Here is a 23,110-nt window from a genome sequence, read left to right as displayed (position 1 = left end):
GGAAATATACTGGGTCTGTCTCACTGTCCAGTGCAGAATAGGTGAGGGTCAGGACTTTGAAGGATACATGTTTCTGTACCGGGAGCAAGTGAAGCTTCCCAGATTGGTGTGATATGCTCTTGGTGTCTGGTATGGGTAATGACTCTGGCTGCTCTATTCTGGACTCTTTGTAGAAGTGTGATGACACTAGATTCTGACCAGTTAGAGTTGTGCTAATCCAGATGGAAGATTTGTCACTATTAAGTTTAATAAAACAATTTGATGACAAAGTTTAGGACACAGAGTTTAATCTATTTGAGAAATACAGTCTGTAATTCTTTGTAGTATATTATTCACACACTCCCCTTTCACAATCACAATTAAAACAATAAAAACAATCTGGAATATGCTAAACACATATGACCAAACATTCCTCATCTATGTGCAAACATAGCAGTCAATATGACAGCAAACATCAGGTTAACAGAGCTAACATTCCAATAAATTTCTATCTCTTGACACAGTGTCTCCATTAGTGTGTCAATTTGTCAAGAATATCTCAGAATTCATTAATATATGTTATAGCATGTCTGTGTGTGTTGTCTAACAAAAAGTACACCATCATCCTGGCTTTCAAGCATCTGCTGAGGCACAAAATCTCACCTCTCTTTTCCCTTAGTGACTTCTTAAAGCCATTTAAAGCCAGCATAGATTGCCAAGGTTATGCCCTAGCCGGCAATTAGGAAGATTCTGAAGTAATGCTGTATAGTTTCATACCTGAAAAGGCATGATGCTGTGGTCATTGTGGAATGGTAATTTAATAGTTGTAGAATGGTATTTATATCACAACACTCCCAAATTAATCAAAGGGAATGGTTTAGACGAAACCAGGCTATATTTAGTACCCACTTGTTTCGATGCTACTACCTTTAATATTATCATTTTCTTTTAGAGCAAAGGACTTTATTTCTGCTGTAAATTTACATGCTCTTAAATGAATGTACTATTATCATTACTTATATTTAAGGATGTTAAACAATGCCTAGATCTGTGTAAAATATCTGTAAATTGCAGTTTACTCAATACTAAATAATTCACTGATTTTACCAAGTGACTGAAAAGTCTGTCACTTATGCTATTATGATAATGGCATTACTGTGATGTTCACTGGATCTTTTGAACATCTTAAGATTTGCTTTTTCAGTCAAATGGTAATTCTTGATTTGACACTTTGACTTCAACATTTACCTGCAAGAAAATGGTCTTCTACAGCTCATTTACATAATATACATCACCACCCTCATGTGTATCACTGTGTACTCATACATGACCTCAAGATACAAAACTCACAAAGTAACACCAAGATACACAGTAATAGTCTATCAAAATTACTGTGAAATGCCGCACAATACAGCAGAGAATTAAAGCTGTCTGCTGGTAAACACAGAAAAACAATTCAATTGACCCAACATCTTTATAACTTATTGTTATCCTTAAAATTTGATTAACTTCAAGTTTACCAGGCCTGATTTCATGAACAAAATATTTTCAAGATACGTGTAAAACTACATCATCACCAACAATAGAACATTAAATATAACTTCTAAGCAATATGCATGCAGGAATGGGTTTGTCTAAGGGTTCAGACTTATCACAGTTATCAAAGTGAAGGGTGGAACCTGGTTTGTTATGTCAACAGAAAGGGAGGTCACTCTCATGTTCTTCCTTCATATGAGACTTGGCAAGTTGCTTCTTGATTGATGATGTCTGTTACGAAATGTACCAATTCCACTTGCTCTCCTCCTCATCGTCACTGTCACTCTGCGGCTGTGATGAGGATGGCCTTGCACCAGGAATACCACGCTTTGAGTTAACCTTCCTCCATATTCGTCTACAACACACATTGCATTAATTATGTCACACAGGGGAGAAGGTATTTCTTTCATATCTGACAGTCAATAAAACTGGGCCAGCTAGGCAACTTGTAAGGGATCAAGTAAAACTATCACCAAGGTATTACTGAAGCCGTAGGGGTCGTAATGTTGGCATGGGTACAACAGAGGTCTATGGTACCTGTGGCGACATTATGACCCCTTCTGTATTACTGAATACCACATACATCAAACATGAGCAGAATGTCATATGTAGTGAGATGTGGTGAGGTAAGTTTTATGATTTTGCTTCGGGCAAGTCCTCACAGGTGTTCTGAATAACAAACTACTGTATGAAGTAACTCCATGCCATCAGCCCAGACATTCTTGTCACTCAGAGGAAACAAACATATACCTGCATGATACAGACAAACCAGCAGGCTATGACCTTCTACATTCCACTAGCCCTTTGAAAACATAACTAGAATCAGTGTAGTGGGTTAGCATTTATTTCTGAGTGAGTGAGTGAATTTAGTTTTACGCACTTTTAGCAATATTCCTGCAATATCACAGTGGGGAACAACAGAAATGGGCTTCATAAACTTTGAACCTATGCGGGTATTCCAACCTGGGTCTAAATTGGTCTGATAAGCGAATGCTTTAACCACTAAGCTATCCCACTGCCACAATATTTCTGAAGCTTCACATGACTGTGTGAGTGCTGAATCACAAGCCATCTTGCAGGATAATCGTATGGTATCAGGTGCTAGATTTTCAAAGCTCTCTTAGCGCTAAGAGAGTCATATGTTAATGTATGGTAGTTATGACTATCTTAACGCTAAGAGAACTTCGAAAATCTAGGTCGAGGATAAATATACTTGAAAATAACTTCCTGTGATATTGTCTTAACATGCAGAGATTGTGGTTTCTACATCCTCCTTATCTTTAGCAATGTTCGTAGTTTGGCAGGAGGAAGGAAGGAAGGACACTGCAAGCAGTGTACTCATGCCCTCTCCGATAAAATGACAATGCCTGCTGGCAAAGTGAGAACACTATGACATGTTCCAAAACATGGGCCAGTTTGCAAGTTTATAGCCATGTATGAGTCTTGTGAAACATATTTCTCATCACTCCTCTTCTATCTGTCCCTGTTACACAGACACAGCCATTATAGACTTTAATGACCCGCTGTCTTCTTTAGGGCTGTAACCATACAACTATTAATGGATTGCAAGTGTTGAATCTCTAAAAACAATCAATTGATGGTAGAAAAGACCAACTGTTGATGCAAATTGATAGTATGTGTAACTATTGACAGTTAAGTAATAATGACTTCCGTTGGTAAAACACAGAAAGAATCAGATTCATTCACTTTGATTTAGAGTTACCTGCCCCTGTTCCCTTTTATACAAACATGACTATTAACTTGATCTGGGTTTCAAGTCTCTTGTCAGTGACTAAAACTACTTCAACATGTTTTTTATTCATTTCAACTATACATTGCTATCATGGTCACGACAGGCTATTGCTCAGTAATATGTGCTGCAACAGACAATTGCTAATACATAAGGTGCTTCCCAACTAGTCATTCCAAGTCTGGATTTTACAACCAACAAGAGACTCTCAGATTTCTGCCTCAGCCATACACAGTTACCCATGACAGTTACCTGTCAGATTTTGACAATATCAACAGTTGATGAAATGAAAAATGTTTACACCATCAGGAAGTTCTTTGAGCAATAATGCCATGTCCAATAAGGCTGTTACGATTATTATACAGTAACGCTTGCATATTTGGTGAATGAAACCTTACCCCTTCCTGAATTTAGTTTTTTATTCGCGGTCACCAGGACTGAATATGAATGAATATGTACAGTTTTTTAACTGAGCATGTTTTACTTGAGCCCTTATTAAATTCAAGAATGGAATATCTACTAGCCTTGCAGTAGTGCAAGTCATGTTTAAGTTTGCAATGGCTGCACATGGTACTGTGGACTATAACTATTAGTCTATTCCATACCAAATTTGAGTGTCATGTCAGATCACTAGTTATAATTACAACAAATTAACATTCAGCATGGGGGTTCCATAGTGCATCTCGGTTAAAGCGTTCAGTCGTCACGTGGAGGGCCAGATTTCAAGTCCCACATGGGTACAATGTGTGAAGCCCATTTCTGATGTACCAAGCAGTGATATGGCTGGAATTTTGCTAAATGAGCTGCAAAACTAAACTTGTTAAAATCTAAATATTTTAGATATTTAAGTACTTACCTTACCATAGGTCTATAGCATATTACCTCAAGCTTCGCTAGATATGAGGGAGTTTAATTGCTACTCAATCTTGAATGGCCACCTTGCAATCGACGACTGTCATGATACGGAAGTATCTGGATCTCCCCACTGCGCATGCGTGCAGACTCCACAAGAATTTCACTTTTACTTCTTGGTCCAAAGAGGCTGTAGTGGGGAGGAGCATCCAGCGTTGGGAGGGACTTACCTATGGTAAGGTAAGTACTTAAATATATAAAATATTTAGATTTTAACAAATTTTTTACTTACCTTACCATAGGTCTACAGCATATGGATACAACAGACAGGACGGTGGTGTAGGACTCCAGAGGACCGTCAGTGTCTTAAGATCCCACATATGCCTCGGGGCAGCCGGTACGCCGGTCTGCTGCAACAATCTTTTGTGAAGGTCACTGGAACCAGAATCAGTGTAGTAGGTCACGTACCAACCACCAGAGGGGTACTGTACATTATCTCATGTAAGTACAAAACCCACATAGACCAAGGTAAGTAAGATCGTACCTTATAGGGCAGAAGGACATTTGAGTTGCTATGCAACTACTAATGGTCCAAAAGACTGCAGCCCCTCCATATCTTCCACCAGTAAGTCCCGCTAGCAATGGCTAGCAAATACTGTAGAGGACTGCCAAAAGCATCCAGCCATAATGTCAGGAACTGTACAGTTCCTGTGCTGGGCCATAGTCAAGGCTAATGCCTGAATCTCATGTGGGTTGATAGACGACGGATGTGGAAGATTCTGTGCGTCATAAGCCACCAGGATGGTCTGCCTCAACCATATGGCTACTGTGTTCCTGGTAACTTCCCCTCTAGACGTCGCAGAAAAAGGCAGGAACAACCTCTTCCTAGTTCCCCGAGAGAAGACTACTTCTTGATGTATCTGATGTATCTATAATCTGACAGCCCGAACCGGACAGAGTAACTGCTCTTCCTGATCATCTGGTCCGATAATGGCAGTAAGAGGAGGGATGATCAATAACGTGTCTGGTTGACCTGGCAGCTGGTTCTTTGCCAGGAAATCCCAGAAAAGGCCCAAGTGTGCAGCACCATGTCTGGTATGTTCAAACCGGACCCTAGTCACATCCAGCGTGTAAATTTTGCTAACTCTCACCGCTGTAGCTAACACCAGCAGAAACACTGTCTTCCTTGTTAAGTTGTCAAACGATGCCCTGTTCAGCGGCTGGTACGGTCGACCTCTCAAATGCTGCAGCACAACGTTCAGGTCCCATGCTGGCAGCCGGAACTTAACCTTTTGGTCCTCCAGCTTTAATGCCTTCAACACAGTGATTAATTCGGGGATCTTCGAGACCTTGCTATCTCCTCTGACAGCTAACACTGAATTCAGTGCTGACAGGTAAGTCCCAATAATACTGCCTCTGAGCTTCCTCGAGCACTGCAAATAACGTGAAAACTCCTCCAGGAATTGGGGTGACGCTAATAGCAGGTCTTGTGACTTTTGGGCACAGAACTTCTCAAATGTGGCCCACTTGTCATCATAGAGTGATCCGGTGGAAGCTCTATGGGCCCGGGCAATAATCTTTGCCACTTGAAATGAGTACCCCTTGGACCTCAAAGTCCTTTGCAAATGGTTCAGACATAAAGATGAAACCGTGCAGGGTCCGGGTGCAGTATCTGGCTGTGGGGATGGCGTAGCAGTTGATCCCACTCTGGAAGTTGGAACGGATTTCTTTCTGCGAGGCGGCACAATTCTGGGAACCACATCCTCGCTGGCCATCAGGGCACGACCAAAAGCAGACGAAGCCTCTTTGTGGCAAATAGGTCTATCAGCTGGTGCATGTGATCTTGACATATGAGCCGAAATATCTCCGGGTGAAGCATCCACTCGGTCGGGGACAGCTTCCCTGGTAGGGAGAGTGCATCGGCTAGGAAGTTTCTGAAATCTGGGATATCACGAGCTCTGGATGTCCTTTGTGTCTAGAACGCTGGCTAGGTGGAACATCTGATCCAGTAGGGACTTGGATCTGATTGTCTCCTGTCTCAAAATCAACCATACCACTGTCGCGGTGTCTGAGACAATCAGTAGGTTGGAGTGTGCGTAGTAAGGCCGTCTAGTGGCTTACAGCTAGAATCACTGCTACCAACTCGAGATTGTTGATGTGCCAATTTGCTTCTTCGCGGACCAGAGCCCCAAGGCTGTCCGATCGTTTAGGTGCGCACCCCAACCCTGGAGTGACGCGTTGACAAATAGTTTGTGGTGCTGCACAAACTTGGTCAAACAAACTCTGTTGCAGACGTTCGACTCGATCGTCCACCAGAGCAGGTATTGGTACAGATGTACTGGAATCAACAGGTGCATAAAAACATCGTCTGCCTGTATTTATGGGAGGAGGTACCTCTGTAACAGACATAGCATCAGACGCCCCCTGCATGTTAAGTCCTGCGCCAACCTCAGTAGACCCAACAGAGACTGCCACTCCCTGAGAAGCAATGGCTCTGACAGTTCCTTCGCTACAAACCGGGAAATCTTTTCCCTTCAGTCGAGAGGGATCCGAACATGCTCATACTGTGTCTGGAACAGGCCCCCGATAAATACCAACTCCTGCGTGGGATGCAACTGGAACTTTTCTCGGTTGATTAACCACCCTAACTGCTCCAGGCGACGGATGGCAATTTCTAGCTGTTTGCATAGCAACTGAGCTTCAAACTGGTTGAGGAGGCAATCGTCTATGTATGGGTCGAACTCTATCTGCCTGAGATGAAGAAATCGACTGAAATGTGTTGTGATTCTGGTAAATAGCCACGGGCCGAGGAAATGCCAAACGGCAGGACTCGCCACTGGTAATGTCTACCCTTGAATACAAACCTCAGAAACTTCCTGTGAGTCTGGTGGATAGGGATGTATAGGGGAAGGGCATCCTGTATGTCGAGACTGCACAGCTACATTCCCGGGACCAACTTGAGGCGCAGTTGTTCCAAAGATACCATCTTGAAGTGAGGAGGCTCCATCAAGTACCGATCGTTGAACGCCGCCATGTTGTGAATCGTGCGCAGTTTGTCTCAGTCCTTCTTGGAAATGAGGAAGACAGGAGAGTAGAACCCTGGTTCCAGGACTTCCTCGATGGCATTCTTCCCTAATAACACTTCAATGTTTTCTGCCAACAACTGACGCTACACCCAAGTTGCCAGCTGAAATGTCAACGGTGGAGGCTGTATAACTGGTAGTTTGCAGCCCTTTCTTAGAATTCCAGTAACATAGGGAACTTCGATGACATACCAGTTCCTCCCAAAGATGCTCAGTCTACCACCTTCTGGTGTAGGGAAAACTGGCATGGTTGGGGCAGGAAGTCCCAGTCGTGACAGGTGACACCCTCAACGGCTTCCCCTTCCCTCTACTGGGAGTGGCGGGTGCGTCCCTAGCTGTGTCTGACAGCTTGAGACGATCCACTGCTGCTGTGAAGCCTTGGCAGCTCCGTGTCGATGGCCTGTAGTCTGGAGTCCTGTACCTTATGCGTGGTGGATGCCCTGGAGTCTGCAAGTCGAGACTATGTACCTTGTAGTCCTGCTTCTTTGACTTTGGCGCTCTGATTGTAGTATTCAACAATAGCTTAGCAAAGTCCTCATTTAGGGAAGATATGGCATCAGCCACCATGGGATGTAGGGGATCATGAGTTCCAGGTCCACCCTGATAGCCCTAGTGCTGTCTACCCCTGATGCCGGGGAAGGGCAATCCGGAAGCCTATCAGCAATCCAATTGTACATAGCAGACAATGGTAGGTACGATCCCTCTTCCTCCTCCACAAGACCAGGGTCTACCTCATAGTCAGGGGAGAAGTACTGTTCTTCATCAGTTTTCCAAGAAATGGTCGACTTGCGCTCCTGCTTCCTGTGCGCCAACTGTCTGGTGCAAGGAGGTGACGCTGACCGGGATCGTGAACACCAACTCCTCCCTCTGCGGTGGAGGGATCTACCCTAGGGATCTGGTGATTGAGATAACCAACGGCGGTGCCGAAATATGCTAGATGAACCAGTTGTCCCGATCTGACTCTATCACTCTAACACCAGAGCGTCTGACCCTGGCGCCGACTTCTCTACAATCAATGTATATGTAGCTTGAGATGTGCCCACAGGCGCTGGTGCCAGTAGTCAGATGCGCTTCTCCCTCAGCATCATGTCTGTAGCATCCGGACCCCTAGTAGGAGGCACCTTCTGTCCTTGAGATACACCTGGTGTCACCGATGGGGCAGGTACAAGTGGTGCTGGCAGAATTCGTTGCACCTCCAGGTGTGCAAGGGTGTCAGGTCTTGACAAATCCACCAAAAATCCCGCCTGGGTCATAGACGTCGGAATCGGCATAGGCGTTGGCGTCGGTATGGTCATAGGCGTCAGCGTCGATATTGGCATTGACGTTGGTATGGGCATCGGCATCGGAAGCGTCATAAGAGTCTGTCTCAGCTCTGGCTCCGACCAAGCAGAAGTGTCACAGGCCGCCCCAGGCATCTCCAACTCTGTGTGCATCTCCGGCGTACAGGGTAGAGACAATCTCGATCCAGAAGAGGATGCAGGAGAATGTGAAACCTTCTTCAGTCTCTGTGTTTTCCTCTTCCTAACCACCGCCAAAAACGCCTGGAACTCAGCAATAGACAATCTGGAACACGCTGTACAATGCTGCAGAAGGGTGCAGGATACCTCAGCACAGTCCGGACAATAAGGGTGCGGGTCCTTGCCAGACTTCAGGCCTTTGCAAACTTCACAAAAGTGACGTGTCATGCACAACTACTGTAATAGACGGAAATATAAATGTGATAATAAGGATAAAGAAAATATACCCCTTACCACGTAATGGACTGCTCCACTCACATGTACAGCAGCATTGTTGCAATAGACAAGTGAAATAGCTGCCACTTCGAAAATGACAGCAAATTTTACACTTAATACCGAGCTAAGTAATACAAATTTTAAATACCGTGGACATAACTGTCAATAGAAACATTCCACTGACAAAAGAAACAACGAAAATAGAAGACATGCAAGCGTGTCTGTTACGAGGTAGCCGACAGGTGTACCATAACGAAAATAATCATTATAATCGCCACAAAGATTGAAAAATAATAATTCTAGCAACCCAAACACGTCTCCATCAGACGACACTTGAAGTAAAAGAGAAATTCTCGTTGAGTGTGCACGCATGCGCAGTGGGGAGATCCAGATACTTCCGTATCATGACAGTCGTCGATTGCGAGGTGGCCATTCAAGATTGAGTAGCAATTAAACTCCCTCAGATCTATTACAGGGAAGCTTGCGGTAAGTATTGCTATAGACCTATGGTAAGGTAAATAAAAAATTCACTCATTCATTCATGGCATGTTGTACATCTGAGGCTTACTTGGCATCCTTTTCACTGGTGTCTGCATCAGTGATGGCCTCTTTCAGGTCGTGGTCCATTTCAGCAATACTCCGCTCGTAGTACTCGTTCTGTTTCAGCAACTTCTGCACCTCTACCTGCACAAATACCACAGTCATATCCATCCTCATCACAGGTCCTGGTCACTGAATTATAGTTATAGTTGTAGTTAAATCTTAAGAATCTCAAAATATTACCGGTGCATTAAATGAAGCATATTTAACAGAGCAGAAGAGACAGAATTTTCAAATGGTGACAGAATAGTGAATGTACTCATATGATTGACAACATCCCGAACATCTATAAATGGACTCAAAATGGAATTACAACTATCAAGTTTAACATGCATACCAACTGAAATACAACACTGTATACTGAAGGTGTATTGAACACTGAAAAATCTGAGGATAATTTTGCTTATAGTGCCTTATCAGCTTGGGGCAGGTAGTCTTTTAATCTCTCACTCCACACTATACTAAACTCCACCTACACGGTTGCTATGCTGCACTCAAAGGAGACTAAAACTACACTCTTAATACTATTGCTACACCCTCACAACAAAATAAACTACTCTCCCACAATCCTGACTGCCTCCATGTTGTACTAGAGCGTTCACCCAGAGATTGGAAGGTCGCAGGTTTGACATCAGGCCAAGTCAAACCAGGGGATGTTAAAATATGTTACGTGTTGGTCCCAGCCTTGCGTTCAGGATTAATGGGTACCACAAAGATTGGTCAGCAAACAGTCAGTATAATGTGTCTGAGTGGTGCATTCATGCTTATCTGCAGCATGGTGAGTGTGCATAATAAAAACAGCTAAGTCTGTACAAGCAGCTACACATACATGTCATCACATGAGCAAAATACTCTTAAGTACAATGTTAAACCCCATTCAACCTCTCCTTGCCTCATTCCTCTCTCACAATGTCACTCTGTCTCTGCATACTCAATATGCTACTCTCTCACAATGTCACTCTGTCTCTGCATACCCAGTATGCTACTCTATCCCTGCTCACAGAAACATGACCAGCCTTTCACTGACCTCCGTTTCCTTGATGCACTGCTCCAGATGGGTACAAACTGTCAAGGGTACACACTCATCCCTCAGGTGACATCTCAGGGCATTCAGGGCATCTAGCTTCTCAAGGATCAGGGCCTTCACGTGCTCGATTTCATCAGCCAGCTCCATCTGGGTGTCCTTGTAATGTACCGGTGCCAGACCGATGGTTGGAGCAGGTTCTGCAGGTACCGTTATCAGTATCAGGTCTATGTTGCTCATTTAACACAAGTTCCAGTGTCTCAGAATACATCTACTCCACATGGTTCAAATTAGAAAAGTTGTAAATCTTTTGTGGAACTTTCATAGGTAGGATGCTTGTATCTGCTTCAAAAGACAGCAGCTTTGAGTGAGTGACTGAGTTATATCCAGCAATATCATGGCGGGGGACACCAGAAATGGGCTTCACACATTTTATCCATGTGGAGAATTGAACCCCTGTCTTTGGTGTGACAAGCAGATGCGTTAACCATAAGGCTACCTCATGTTAAACAAGAGAGTACCAATTCTAGCAGATTTGGGGGTTAAGTAACATTTTTTATTCAACCTCATGACACTCGCTAAAGCTAAGGCACCAAATTACTAGGAGACAAAGTGATCTAACACATTCAGCCACTGAGGGTCCTACAAACATCACTTACTATGTGTACTCCTCTGACAAGTGGACATGAGCGGGATGCCAGTGGTTATGCTAATTCTCAGTGTATAAGAACAGTGCATACACTGTGTAAGTCCTTTTCATACTTCCTAAATGCAAAGCATGGTGGGGTAGCCCTTCAGTTAAAGCGTTTGCTCGTCACGCCAGAGACCCAAGTTCGATTCCTCACATGGGTACAATGTGTGAGGCCCATTTTCTGGTGTCCCCCGCTGTGATATCACTGGAATATTGCTAAAAGCGGCATAAAACCAAACTCACTCACTCCTAAATGCAAAAATTACCACAGTCAGTTTTAAACTATATGACGTAAGTTTCCTCAACATACATACCTGGGACCCATGAAGGTCCCAGGGTAGAATAGGTCTTCAGCAACGAATGCTTGCCATAAAAGGTGACTATGCTTGTCGTATGAGATGTTTAACGGGATCTGGTGGTCAGGCTCGCTGACTTGGTTGACACATGTCATTGGTTCCCAATTGCGCAGATCGATGCTCATGTTGTTGATCACTGGTTTGTCTGGTCCAGACTCGATTATTTACAGACCGCCGCAATATAGCTGGAATATTGCTGAGTGCGGCAGAAAACTAAACTCACTCACTCACTTGCTCATACCTGGCTCCGGAGCTGTGGCCAGCCACTCAGTCTGTTCACGAACCTCTTCCCTCATTCTAAACACAAATAACACTTCCCAGTCAGTTTGGGAATAACAAGCACACACTGTGTGTGGTATGTGTTTGAATGGACCCAGGCGACCCGAAGTGTATGTGAAAGGATCACCTTAGCACTACTATCAATATATGAAATGGAGCACTGTCCCACAAACTGATAGTAGAGTTAAGATGATTGTAATTCCTAACTTTAACATAGACTTACGCCTGTTGTTGTTCTACGACCACTTTGAGGGCCAGGGCCTGTCTGCTTTTCCTAAGCCATATGACAATGGTCTGTAGCTAAATAAATCTGTGCCTGGCAAACCAATGTTTGAATGGTAAGTTCCAAGGGGAGGATATTAGTAACAGAAACCATATTGCAGCCTGTTGTTAATTGTTTCTAATCACCATGATTTCTAAACCCAAACTTGTGAACCATCAAAGGACCATTTTGTGTTCTTACAGGTTTGTCTTGATTCTGACTCAAACATCCAATTTGATGACAAAACTGAAAAATAACATTTGACTGGCTCACAAAACCATCTTTCAATTTGATTGAAAATCGAATTTGCTCAGGACTTTTGTCAGAGGTTTTGAATCAGGCGCAAAGCATATTAATGAGACTGGCATGATGTCAATAAGTAAACTAATGAGAGTAGTGGAAAGCTACTCACTGTTCATTCTTCAGCAGCAGTGTTCGAGCTTGTTCCTCCAGTGACGTGAGCCTCTCTGTGGCAGTGAAGAGTTCACGTGGTCGTGAGGTACCTCTTGCAGCCATCTGTTCCACCTGCTCCTGTAGTACGTGATGCTGGACAGTCTGTCCATCCAACAAGGTGGCGATGTAGTTGTCATACTCAGACTGCAGCAACAGACACTCACTGTCAGTGTTATACCATTACTTGTTTCTATTCCATCCACCCCAATGTGTGACAACAGACACTCACTGTCAGTGATATACCATTACTTCTTTCTATTCCATCCACCCCAATGTGTGACAACAGACACTCACTGTCAGTGATATACCATTACTTCTTTCTATTCCATCCACCCCACTGTATGACAACAGAAACTCACTGTCAGTGATATACCATTACTTGTTTCTATTCCATCCACCCCAATGCGTGACAACAGACGCTCACTGTTAGTCTTATACCATCACTTGTTTCTATTCCATCCACCCCAATGTGTGACAACAGACACTCACTGTCAGTCTTATACCATTACTTGTTTCTATTCCATCCACCCCAATGTGTGACAACAGACACTCACTGTCAGTGTTATACCATCACTTGTTTCTATTCCATCCACCCCAATGTGTGACAACAGACACTCACTGTCAGTGTTATACCATTACTTGTTTCTATTCCATCCACCCCACTGTGTGACAACACACACTCACTGTCAGTGTTATACCATTACTTGTTTCTATTCCATCCACCCCAATGTGTGACAACAGACACTCACTGTCAGTGTTATACCATTACTTGTTTCTATTCCTTCCACCCCACTGTGTGACAACAGACACTCACTGTCAGTGATATACCATTACTTGTTTCTATTCCATCCACCCCAATGTGTGACAACAGAAACTCACTGTCAGTGATATACCATTACTTCTTTCTATTCCATCCACCCCACTGTATGACAACAGACACTCACTGTCAGTCTTATACCATCACTTGTTTCTATTCCATCCACCCCAATGTGTGACAACAGACGCTCACTGTCAGTGTTATACCATCACTTGTTTCTATTCCATCCACCCCAATGTGTGACAACAGACACTCACTGTCAGTGATATACCATTACTTCTTTCTATTCCATCCACCCCACTGTGTGACAACAGACACTCACTGTCAGTGTTATACCATTACTTGTTTCTATTCCTGCCACCCCAATGTGTGACAACAGACACTCACTGTCAATGTTATACCATCACTTGTTTCTATTCCATCCACCCCAATGTGTGACAACAGACACTCTATGTCAGTGTTATACCATTACTTGTTTCTGTTCCTTCCATCCCACTGTGTGACAACAGAAACTCACTGTCAGTGATATACCATTACTTCTTTCTATTCCATCCACCCCAATGTGTGACAACAGACACTCACTGTCAGAGTTAAACCATCACTTGTTTCTATTCCATCCACCCCAATGTGTGACAACAGACACTCACTGTCAGAGTTATACCATCACTTGTTTCTATTCCATCCACCCCAATGTGTGACAACAGACACTCACTGTCAGTGTTATACCATCACTTGTTTCTATTCCATCCACCCCAATGTATGACAACAGATGCTCACTGTCAGAGTTATACCATCACCTGTCTCCACTCCCTCCACCCCAGTGTGTGATAACAGACACTGTCAGTGTTACAGTATACCCACATTTGCCTCTACTCCCATATGCAGTGTAATAATACAGTTTCTTTTCCCTCAACAGTTGAAACACAAAGACACTTTTTATCACAAACCTAAAAATGTTTTGGGAGCAATTATGTACCTGCTCATTGATACTGTGTGTTCACATAGTGACTTCACAGTCAAGTTCTGAACATACCAAATTCTGGGTTAAAACATGTGATTCATTTTCTGAAAACAACTATGTTTGTAACACAATATTGTAATGCTTAAGGACTGATCCTACAACTCCAAAAATGAATACAGGGCTTCATCAACAATTCTACAAATATTACTTCTCCAGTCATAGATTCTATCACGCCTTGTAATAAAAGTGGTCAAGGCAGTGTTTCTGTAACACCCAAGATTATTGCAGAGGTTTAATCACTGATTCTGTTAATCCAAAATATTGCAGAGGTTTAATCACTGATTCTATTAATCCAATAATATTGCAGGGGTTTAATCACCGATACTATAAGCCAAATATTACTGCAAAGGTTTAATCACTGATATTATTAACGTAATATTATTGCAGAAGTTTGATCACCAATATCATTAACCTAATGCTATTGCATAGGTTCAATCACTGATTCTATTTAGCTAATATTATAATATTACTACAGGTGTTTATCAGTGAATCTATAAGACCAAATGTTTTTCCAGATGCATATTTATTTATTCATGGCAACAGTTTGCTATACCATTTTTTTGTCAGCATATTGTATATTACAGCATGGCATTTACCATGGCAACCTTTTCTGTATTGACAAAAAAACGATAAAAAGCAACAGCAAGTGCAAGAGCAGCGGTCTAAACACACATTTCATATCATCAGCATCTGATTGTCATAGAGACAGACATCAGAAACACATGAACAATCACAGTCATTGCTGTACTGAAATAACAATGAAGAATGAACTGAGATTTGCAATGTCATAAATACTCGCAACGCATGACTGCATGTATTTTGATCAAACAGTCTATTACTGTACATGTTCATTGAAAATTATACCTTTCTGACATGGTGAAATGTTAATAAATAAAATGTATACAAAGCCAACATGGCAACACTGTTCTGAAAATGAGATCAGTGCTCTACTTTGCCTCTCGTCTTTTCAAACAGATTTTCATAATTCATTAATTGGATATGATTGGCGATTCTCAAACCCAACACCCACTAGTCCTTATAATGGGTGAACGGACTAATGCTTACGGGTCAGCTGATAACAGAGCGGGGAAACTTGCATTACAACTTATTCATGATGCCAGTGATTTATGTAACTTGTTCTGTTTTTGTTAATGTTTAAATAAACAGCCTACTACGACTTGTTGACAAATTAAGCTATTTTCTGTAACTACTTCTGGTCTTTGTTTCATAAATAAATCAACAAAAAACTATATATTTATTTTGATTTTTGTTTTCTTTTGTGTGTGATGACATTATCAGTAAAACTTGACAAGCGGATATTTTACATGCTCTGGGCATGCACACAGCAAGTTGAAAATTGATGTGAAACCAACAAAGTGTTTACTTATTGATACATCAGACATGACTTCAGTATTTATTGTGTTCACAGAGGTACATGTAACACAAGGTACACAGAGGTACATAAAAGTAAACTGTGTAAATCAACACAGACTACTAATTTTCAAGTGTGACCATCAAAAATGATAAAAAATCAATTGTTTTTGCATCAAGATGTTATTGGAAAAAAATAGCTGGTAAAAGTGGAGAATATAATTACAACTCTTAAAAAAAACATAACACATTCCAAACATCCGTACATCTAGACAGAGACTGAGAAAAAATATATAGTGTAATTATTATACCGTCAATATCAAAATAACGCATGTTGGTCCTTGTGTATTTAAAGGCAAATGTTTCTGGTGTTATGAGATCAGCAAGGCAGTGTTGGGAAAAAATAAACCATCAAAGGTTCTAGCATACATATATTATGCACTGTATGTCTACTAATGGCTGGCACTGTTGCGTGTCTCCTCACCTTGATACAGCGGAGGATGTAAGCAAATGTCGGCGACTCCTGTATGAGGTCTTCAAACGTATCACTGTACACCTGCAGTTTGTGGAAGTTGGGTCCCATTCCATTAAGGTTAAAGGCATCTAATTCCTGGAAACCAAAATGACAGTTCCAAAAACCCAAATAAATGATGTCAAAATTATTGATTATCATCAGTGATTGATCAGAGACTGTGGTACACAATAGTGACTTCCGGCTGACCTTCAGGTAAACTGGGGATTTGTGAACATTTCAGTTAACAAATCACCATAAACTATTGAAGAAACTTAATGAATTACAACTTCTTCACGAGTGTGATATTTTGATATGTTCAATACTATGTGTCCAAACTTCTAAAATGCTAGAAATATAAAAAAAACCATAACAGAGTTAATCTTTGAGCTGTTTGCAAACACATATGCTTGAAACACTAATATAAAGCTCACACATATAACAGCACAGCATGTAATTACTGAATGCTTTACAGCTTGCATACCTCAATATCTTTACACGGGAATGTAAGAATAGACTGCAAGAATCACCTGTACATAAATATGCCTGAACTCTCAAACAATGATGACTGGACAAAATGGACTATATCTCCCTCTCTGCACCTGAGACACACACCATGTTGTCAACGTATGTGACATTTGGGAAGCACATTTTCACAAGAGAATAAAACCAAAATCAGTTTTTAAAATGTGGTGAAAAATTTCCAGTAGATTGGATCCAAGGTAGTTAAAATTCCGTGCAATACATACATGGGAAGCAACTAAATAGCCACTGTGAATAATAACGTGTGAGTAACTATTAAACATATTAACCATCATTGTTTATTATTACCTGTATGTAAACACATTCATGGTGAACTGCAAAATCCAATCTAATTACAAATTTTCATCCATATGATTACAAAGATGTAGCTTCTCAAAACATTCAACATGTCGGTCAAAACTCATATCATTGGAGCAATGAAGAATTATAAGAAATGGAATCACACTTAATTTGCCAAACTAAAAGAAGCTGTTGATGATAATGGTGAAGCACGAAGTGAGTTAAACTTTATAATTACACTGACATAATTTCAGTCATACAGCCATGAAGACGTGATCAGAAGAGATGACTGACAACATTGTTATTTCAAGACATGTTGCAAGCAATGGGTTTACAAGCATTTTATGCCTGTTTCAGTCACTTTTGTGAAACATGCAGTCTAAATAAACCGAAAGTATGATTTTGTTTGCTTGTTGTTTAACGTTGCACTCGGTAATATTTCAGCCATGTGGTGGCACTGTGTGAATAATCAAATCTGTACCAAACAATCAAGTGATTGATCTATACAAATGTGATATGACAACATGTGTCGACCAAATCAGTAAGTCAGACCACCCACTGATTGTAGCATAACAAAGGGTCATAACTCAGTTAACTCCACTAAACAAGAACAAATTTTAAATTGTATATTACCTGCTGCAGCTTTCTCTCGTGATGTTCAACGGCCTTGACCCCTGACAACACTTTCTGTTCACAGGTCTCGTGTTTTCTCAACACTGCTGACTCAAAATCCTTGATTTTGCGGTACTGGTCCTGTTTGGTAATGCCTACATTCTGCATGGGGAGGAATGTATATCTGAACTTGAGCTTCCCAGCATTGTCTGGGGCGGGCGATGTCCCTGTTGTGTACGTCATATTCTCCTCATCAGCGAAGCTCACATCTCTCCCTCCTCGAACACCTGATGGCATCATCATCTCCGTCGCTTCCAGTTCTTCTATCAAAACCCCATCTTCAAGGTTCGTGTATGTTGACTTGGCAGAAGAATTACTTCCACTTGAATGACGCTTGTTTGGGGAACCTCTTGAACTTTTTCCACTCTTTTTGGAAGCTGGCGTTTGCGTTGGAACTTGCACTCTTGGTGATGACACTGGAATGCTTCCAGTGGTCCCTACACTGAACTGGTAGAGAATTTCTTTCATTGATTTGTCCTTCTTTGCACTTCTTGGCTTAGGTACCGACAGCACTGTGTGTTTACCTGAAGGTGGTGTAGGTACCTCCTTTGCACTTTGCCATGGCACACGATTTGTTGCCATGGCAATTTGGTGGATATAGGTTTCATTTAGGTGACCCCCTGCATAGTCATGTATATCTTTCTTGTGAACTCTTTCAACATCATTCAGTAGGTTTTTGAGCTGTCGCCCGGATACAAATTTGTGTGCCATTGGATATTGCTATGTTACTTCTCACCATTACCTGAAAATATATACAAAATGAGTTCTGCATTTTGTAGTGGCGAAATAGCAATTAAACTAAAATTAAATTGGTCTTACAAAAACAGCAGCATGGACAAAGTCCTTACAAAAACATTATCAAGTTTAAATATGTGCATATATTCTTTAATATGTTGAAAAAAAGAGATATGAAGTAATACAGATTAATGGATTCAGAATTTTCTAGCTTAAACGCGAATTACATATTGAAAATTGAAAATAGCAGTGTATGACATCAAGGTTAATTTAGTTCTTTTCACAAAACTAATGCATGCATGTAACAGATTGCACTGTACAGCTAAAATATTTACTGTTGCATGCATTATCAATAATAAACATCCTCTGGTGAAAAGGGAAATAACATTCAATATAGTACACTAAATGTCACTTAAGAACTATGAAACAGGCTATCAGCAATCACAATGGTTGGGTCCCAGGCATATGAGTGAGTGAGTTTAGTTTTACGCCGCACTCAGCAATATTCCAGTTATATGGCGGGGGTCTGTAAATAATCGAGTCTGGACCAGACAATCCAGTGATCAACAACATTAGCATTGATCTGCGCAATTGGGAACCAATGACATGTGTCAATCAAGTCAGCGAGTCTGACCACCCGATCCTGTTAATCACCTCTTACGACAAGCATAGTCGCCTTTTATGGAAGGCATGGGTTGCTAAAGACCTATTCTACCCCAGGACATTCATGGGTACCCAGGCATGAACAATTGCTGACATACTGTGCTGGTGATTTCATGCCTCACAATCTGAGAGTATGGCGTCAGTATGCTGGATGATAAATGAACCCTAGAAAGTGGTAATGCCCGTTATAAGAATTTTATGAAGCAGAGCGTGGAGTCATCCAACAGATGACATCCTACCTTGTTGGCTTACTTTGTCAGCATATGGACAAGGCATCTGACAACGGGTCAGAAATCTCAGAAGTTTTGTGGCAACTACATTTACAACATGTGTCCCTTGTTTAACCCACTAGTTTTTCAGCCCTTAACAATTACATTATTACTCAAAATGTTTCAGGAACTATTTAACATGACTGAATCAGATTTGGAGGACATAACTGAGGCCTACTTCTTCACTTAATAATCTGAACATGCAGTCAAAAAGGCATGTGCATCCTTCATTATCAATTATATTGATAAGCCTGGCTCTGCAGATTGATACATGAGGAGTCTTTACATCCTAAACCTAGAGTTACAATTAGTTTAGGGTTAGGGTTGGATTAAGGCTAGTGCCCAACATAATGGAAATTTGCCCTGAATATTCATATTCCCCAAATAGTCACACACTGTTTTTACTTGGCTGTATTGTATTAGATCTTTTTGGACTTAGAGAAGGCATGTTCTTTTCTCACTAATTCTCATGGATAACTAAAACATCCTAAGAACTTACACAGCCTCACAGGAAAACTTTATCAAAAGCCATCATCAGGATACATATTTACAAATCTGTTGCCATAAAGACCAGACGTGACTTAAACCTAATGGGGTTTTCAATAGTTGTTCATGTGCTTTAAACAAAGAATGGTTTTTACGCACCCCAAAATATACATATGGAAATTAATTAAGCAACACCAAATTCAAAGACACATAAAAACTTAACAAAGTTTAACGAAGTAATTTTGATGATTGATTATTCAATTTTGATGTATTGACATACAGCATGAGCTTTTCATGGGTTGATATGACGCGCGTGAAGCTTGCACAGCGCACGTGCATTGCTTTAACCTCAACTTTCGAAAAATGCACTTTTTCCCTGGGGTGTTTACAAGCGCAGGTTGTCGATTGCATTCGGTTTTTCATTCATTTCAATGTCATGGCACGTAGGAAATTATCAGAGGCCACTCGTTGGCAAATAATCGGCATGAGGAATGCTGGTATGTCTCTAAGACAAATCGGGACTCAAATCGGACGACATCATTCCATAATTTCAAAACTTTTGAAAAAATACCGGGCCACTAATGAAGTTAAAGACCTGCCTAGACCAGGAAGACCCAGGAAGACCACAGTCCGGGAGGACAGAGCTTTACTGAGACTTGTACGGCGCAGGTCCTTCGACTCGAGCTCTCGGTTGAGACAGGAGTGGCTTCCAGGGAGACCCATCTCGAACAGGACTGTTCGGAATCGTCTGAAAGCTGCAGGATACCGGGCAAGGAGGCCAATCAAGCGACCCAGACTGTCTCCAGCCCATAAGGCAGCCCGACTGGCCTGGTGTAATGACCGTTTGCACTGGAACATTGCCTCTTGGAGGAAGGTCCATTTCTCAGATGAGAGCCGGTTCTTGCTGCACATGGTGGACGGTCGTACTCGGGTCTGGAGGCAGAGGAACACAGCAATGGCTCCACGGAACATCCAGGAGACTGTGGCCTTTGGGGGAGGTTCCGTTATGGTATGGGGGTGCATTTCCATGAACTGCAAGTTGGATATCATTACCATCCGTGGCAACCTTAACGGTGTTCGTTACCAACAGGAGGTTCTTGACAGGGCTGTGGTACCTCATTTTGAGAACCATCCTCTGGCAACGAGACCCATATTTATGGACGACAATGCTAGACCTCACAGGGCGCATGCTGTAAATAATTTTTTGCGGCAAAATGCAATTGACAGAATTCCATGGCCTGCCATGAGCCCTGACCTCAACCCCATTGAACATTTGTGGGACTTTATTGGCCGTCGTGTGAGGCAGAGAGACCCACCAGTCCATAATCTCAACGAATTGACGGCTGCCCTGCATGAGGAGTGGAACAGGATCCCCCAGAATCAGATCCGGAGACTCATCCAAGGAATGAGGAGGCGTCTGGAATCGGTGGTGCGTGCGCAGGGAGGACACACTAGATATTGATGAAAGTCGGTGTGCAGACTCTCAGATGACTGTTCTTTCTTTCCATGTGACATTTGTGTTAATACACCTGACAACAACGTCTGTGGATGAATAGTAAATTGTGTCCATTTTTTCATGAATTTAAGACAGTTTTAAGAATTTGGATTTCGTTGCAATAAAGCAAAGTCTTGATACTTTTTCCCTTTAAGTTGTTTGTCAGAGATCGTCTGTTGAATAAAAAAGTGTCAAACTATATCAACCCGGCATATTTTGATTGTCAGAACACTTCAAAGTTGCTCCAATAGAAAAAATTGGGGTGTTGCTTGATTAATTTCCAGGTGTATACTATGTAACAAGGATAACGAGGTTAATATTAATTTCATACCCCGGGTATCATCTTGTTAGACATCAGATATCAGCTTTGAGAGTACACACATTACCCATTCGTGAATCGAAATTAAACAACACAGCGAGAGACACTTACCTAAAGTCATTGACGTGCGTGTCATATTTCATAAAACTCAAAATCTAATTAAAAATAAACGAATGTTGTCAATGCTACTCGCCCGATCCCTCTTGGCATTGTGTTTCCATGGAATTCTCAAAAGAGTTCGCAAAGGGAGGCTACTCTGGTCTCCTTTTCATCTTCGTCGAATACTATGTACAGTCAATATTTGAGAGTTCGAATCCTTCCATGTGAACAATGTTGTCTTTTTAGAACAAAATATGATTTTGCAATTTTTAATAATACGTTGCAATCCCCATAAGGTTTGCCAGAACCAACTGCACGTGTTTTCGTTTGTTTTTTTTTAAATCTCCTTGATTTACAATGTTTGGTTCCCTCAACAATGTGCATGTGAGTGTAAATTCTGTCATTTGGTTACTCTCCCTTGGTCTTTTCCATCTGGCTTCATTATGAAGGCAGTCAAGTTAACCCGTACCTATGCTGTCTGGCAGGCTGTAAGAAAGAGATTGTCACTCTAGCGGTTCATCTCACAATATACACATATTTATGTGTGTGTTTTTCTGCACACAATACACAATGACACAGACCATGTTCTAAATACTGGCAGTTGCAGCATTCGCAAAACATCTTGATGCCCTTCTCCACAAAATGACCACAATACATCAGTATCCATTTCAACATCTGATAGATTCAATGTGGAGGGGAGTAAAGGAGGAAAACGCCTTTTGCAGGTACAGAAATGTGAAGTGAACTTGGACAGAGCACTGTGACTATATGTCCGAGTCCACCCAGATGTTAATGGGTACCTCTGGATGAGAAAGCTACGAACTCAGTGTGGCTAGTGACAGCAACAGTTGTATATTCCCCATGGGCTTCAAATTGATAGTATGACATTGCCAGAGAGACTGACATCCAGTGATCGAGAGAAAAACAAAGTGCCCTTGAGCATCTGTGCTGGATATCAGTGCTTCACAAATGTATGTTTGTTTCTCTGTGTGTGTGTGTGTGTGTGTGTGTGTGTGTGTGTGTGTGTGTGTGTGTGTGCGCGTGCGTCTGTAAGTACAAAAATAATGGCATGTATGTACATATGTATGAACAAATGGATGAATTGATGCTAATGCAATTTTTCTAGCGGATTTCATGTCAGAATCTTGAAAATAACCCCAGCCATTTGCTTCTCTGAATAAAGTTGTTTTTCATTCTTTTTTTTTCATTTAAGTTTGCCATTAACTTAGTGT

The 23,110-nt window shown here is 41.7% G+C and overlaps 1 protein-coding gene across 1 annotated transcript; it reads right to left on the bottom strand.

Annotated features, from left to right (window-relative positions):
* Positions 1-270: 270 nt before the first annotated feature.
* On the bottom strand, positions 271-22,032 carry LOC137286557 (uncharacterized protein C6orf118-like). The gene is made up of 8 exons (XM_067818481.1): positions 21,891-22,032; positions 17,774-18,554; positions 16,292-16,417; positions 12,558-12,742; positions 11,846-11,901; positions 10,561-10,757; positions 9,502-9,617; positions 271-1,870 (listed from the first exon to the last, which is right to left on the bottom strand). The coding sequence occupies exons 2-8, from the start codon at positions 18,521-18,523 to the stop codon at positions 1,750-1,752; spliced, it is 1,551 nt and encodes a 516-aa protein (XP_067674582.1). The 5' UTR covers positions 18,524-18,554; positions 21,891-22,032; the 3' UTR covers positions 271-1,749.
* Between the last annotated feature and the right edge of the window lie 1,078 nt (positions 22,033-23,110).

This window comes from Haliotis asinina, chromosome 6, assembly GCF_037392515.1.
Source record: "Haliotis asinina isolate JCU_RB_2024 chromosome 6, JCU_Hal_asi_v2, whole genome shotgun sequence".
NCBI lineage: Eukaryota > Metazoa > Mollusca > Gastropoda > Lepetellida > Haliotidae > Haliotis > Haliotis asinina.
Note: the sequence above shows the minus strand (reverse complement) of the source record. Positions and strands in the feature narration are given on the sequence as shown.

Coding starts and splice junctions, on each gene's coding strand:
- LOC137286557 (XM_067818481.1), bottom strand. CDS start 18,523: ATGGCACACAAATTTGTATCCGGGCGACAGCTCAAAAACCTACTGAAT. Junction 11,902..12,557: donor CTGCTGCTGAAGAATGAACA/GTGAGTAGCTTT, acceptor ATTTGTGTTTAG/AATGAGGGAAGAGGTTCGTG. Junction 1,871..9,501: donor ACCAGTGAAAAGGATGCCAA/GTAAGCCTCAGA, acceptor TGTGTGTTGTAG/ACGAATATGGAGGAAGGTTA.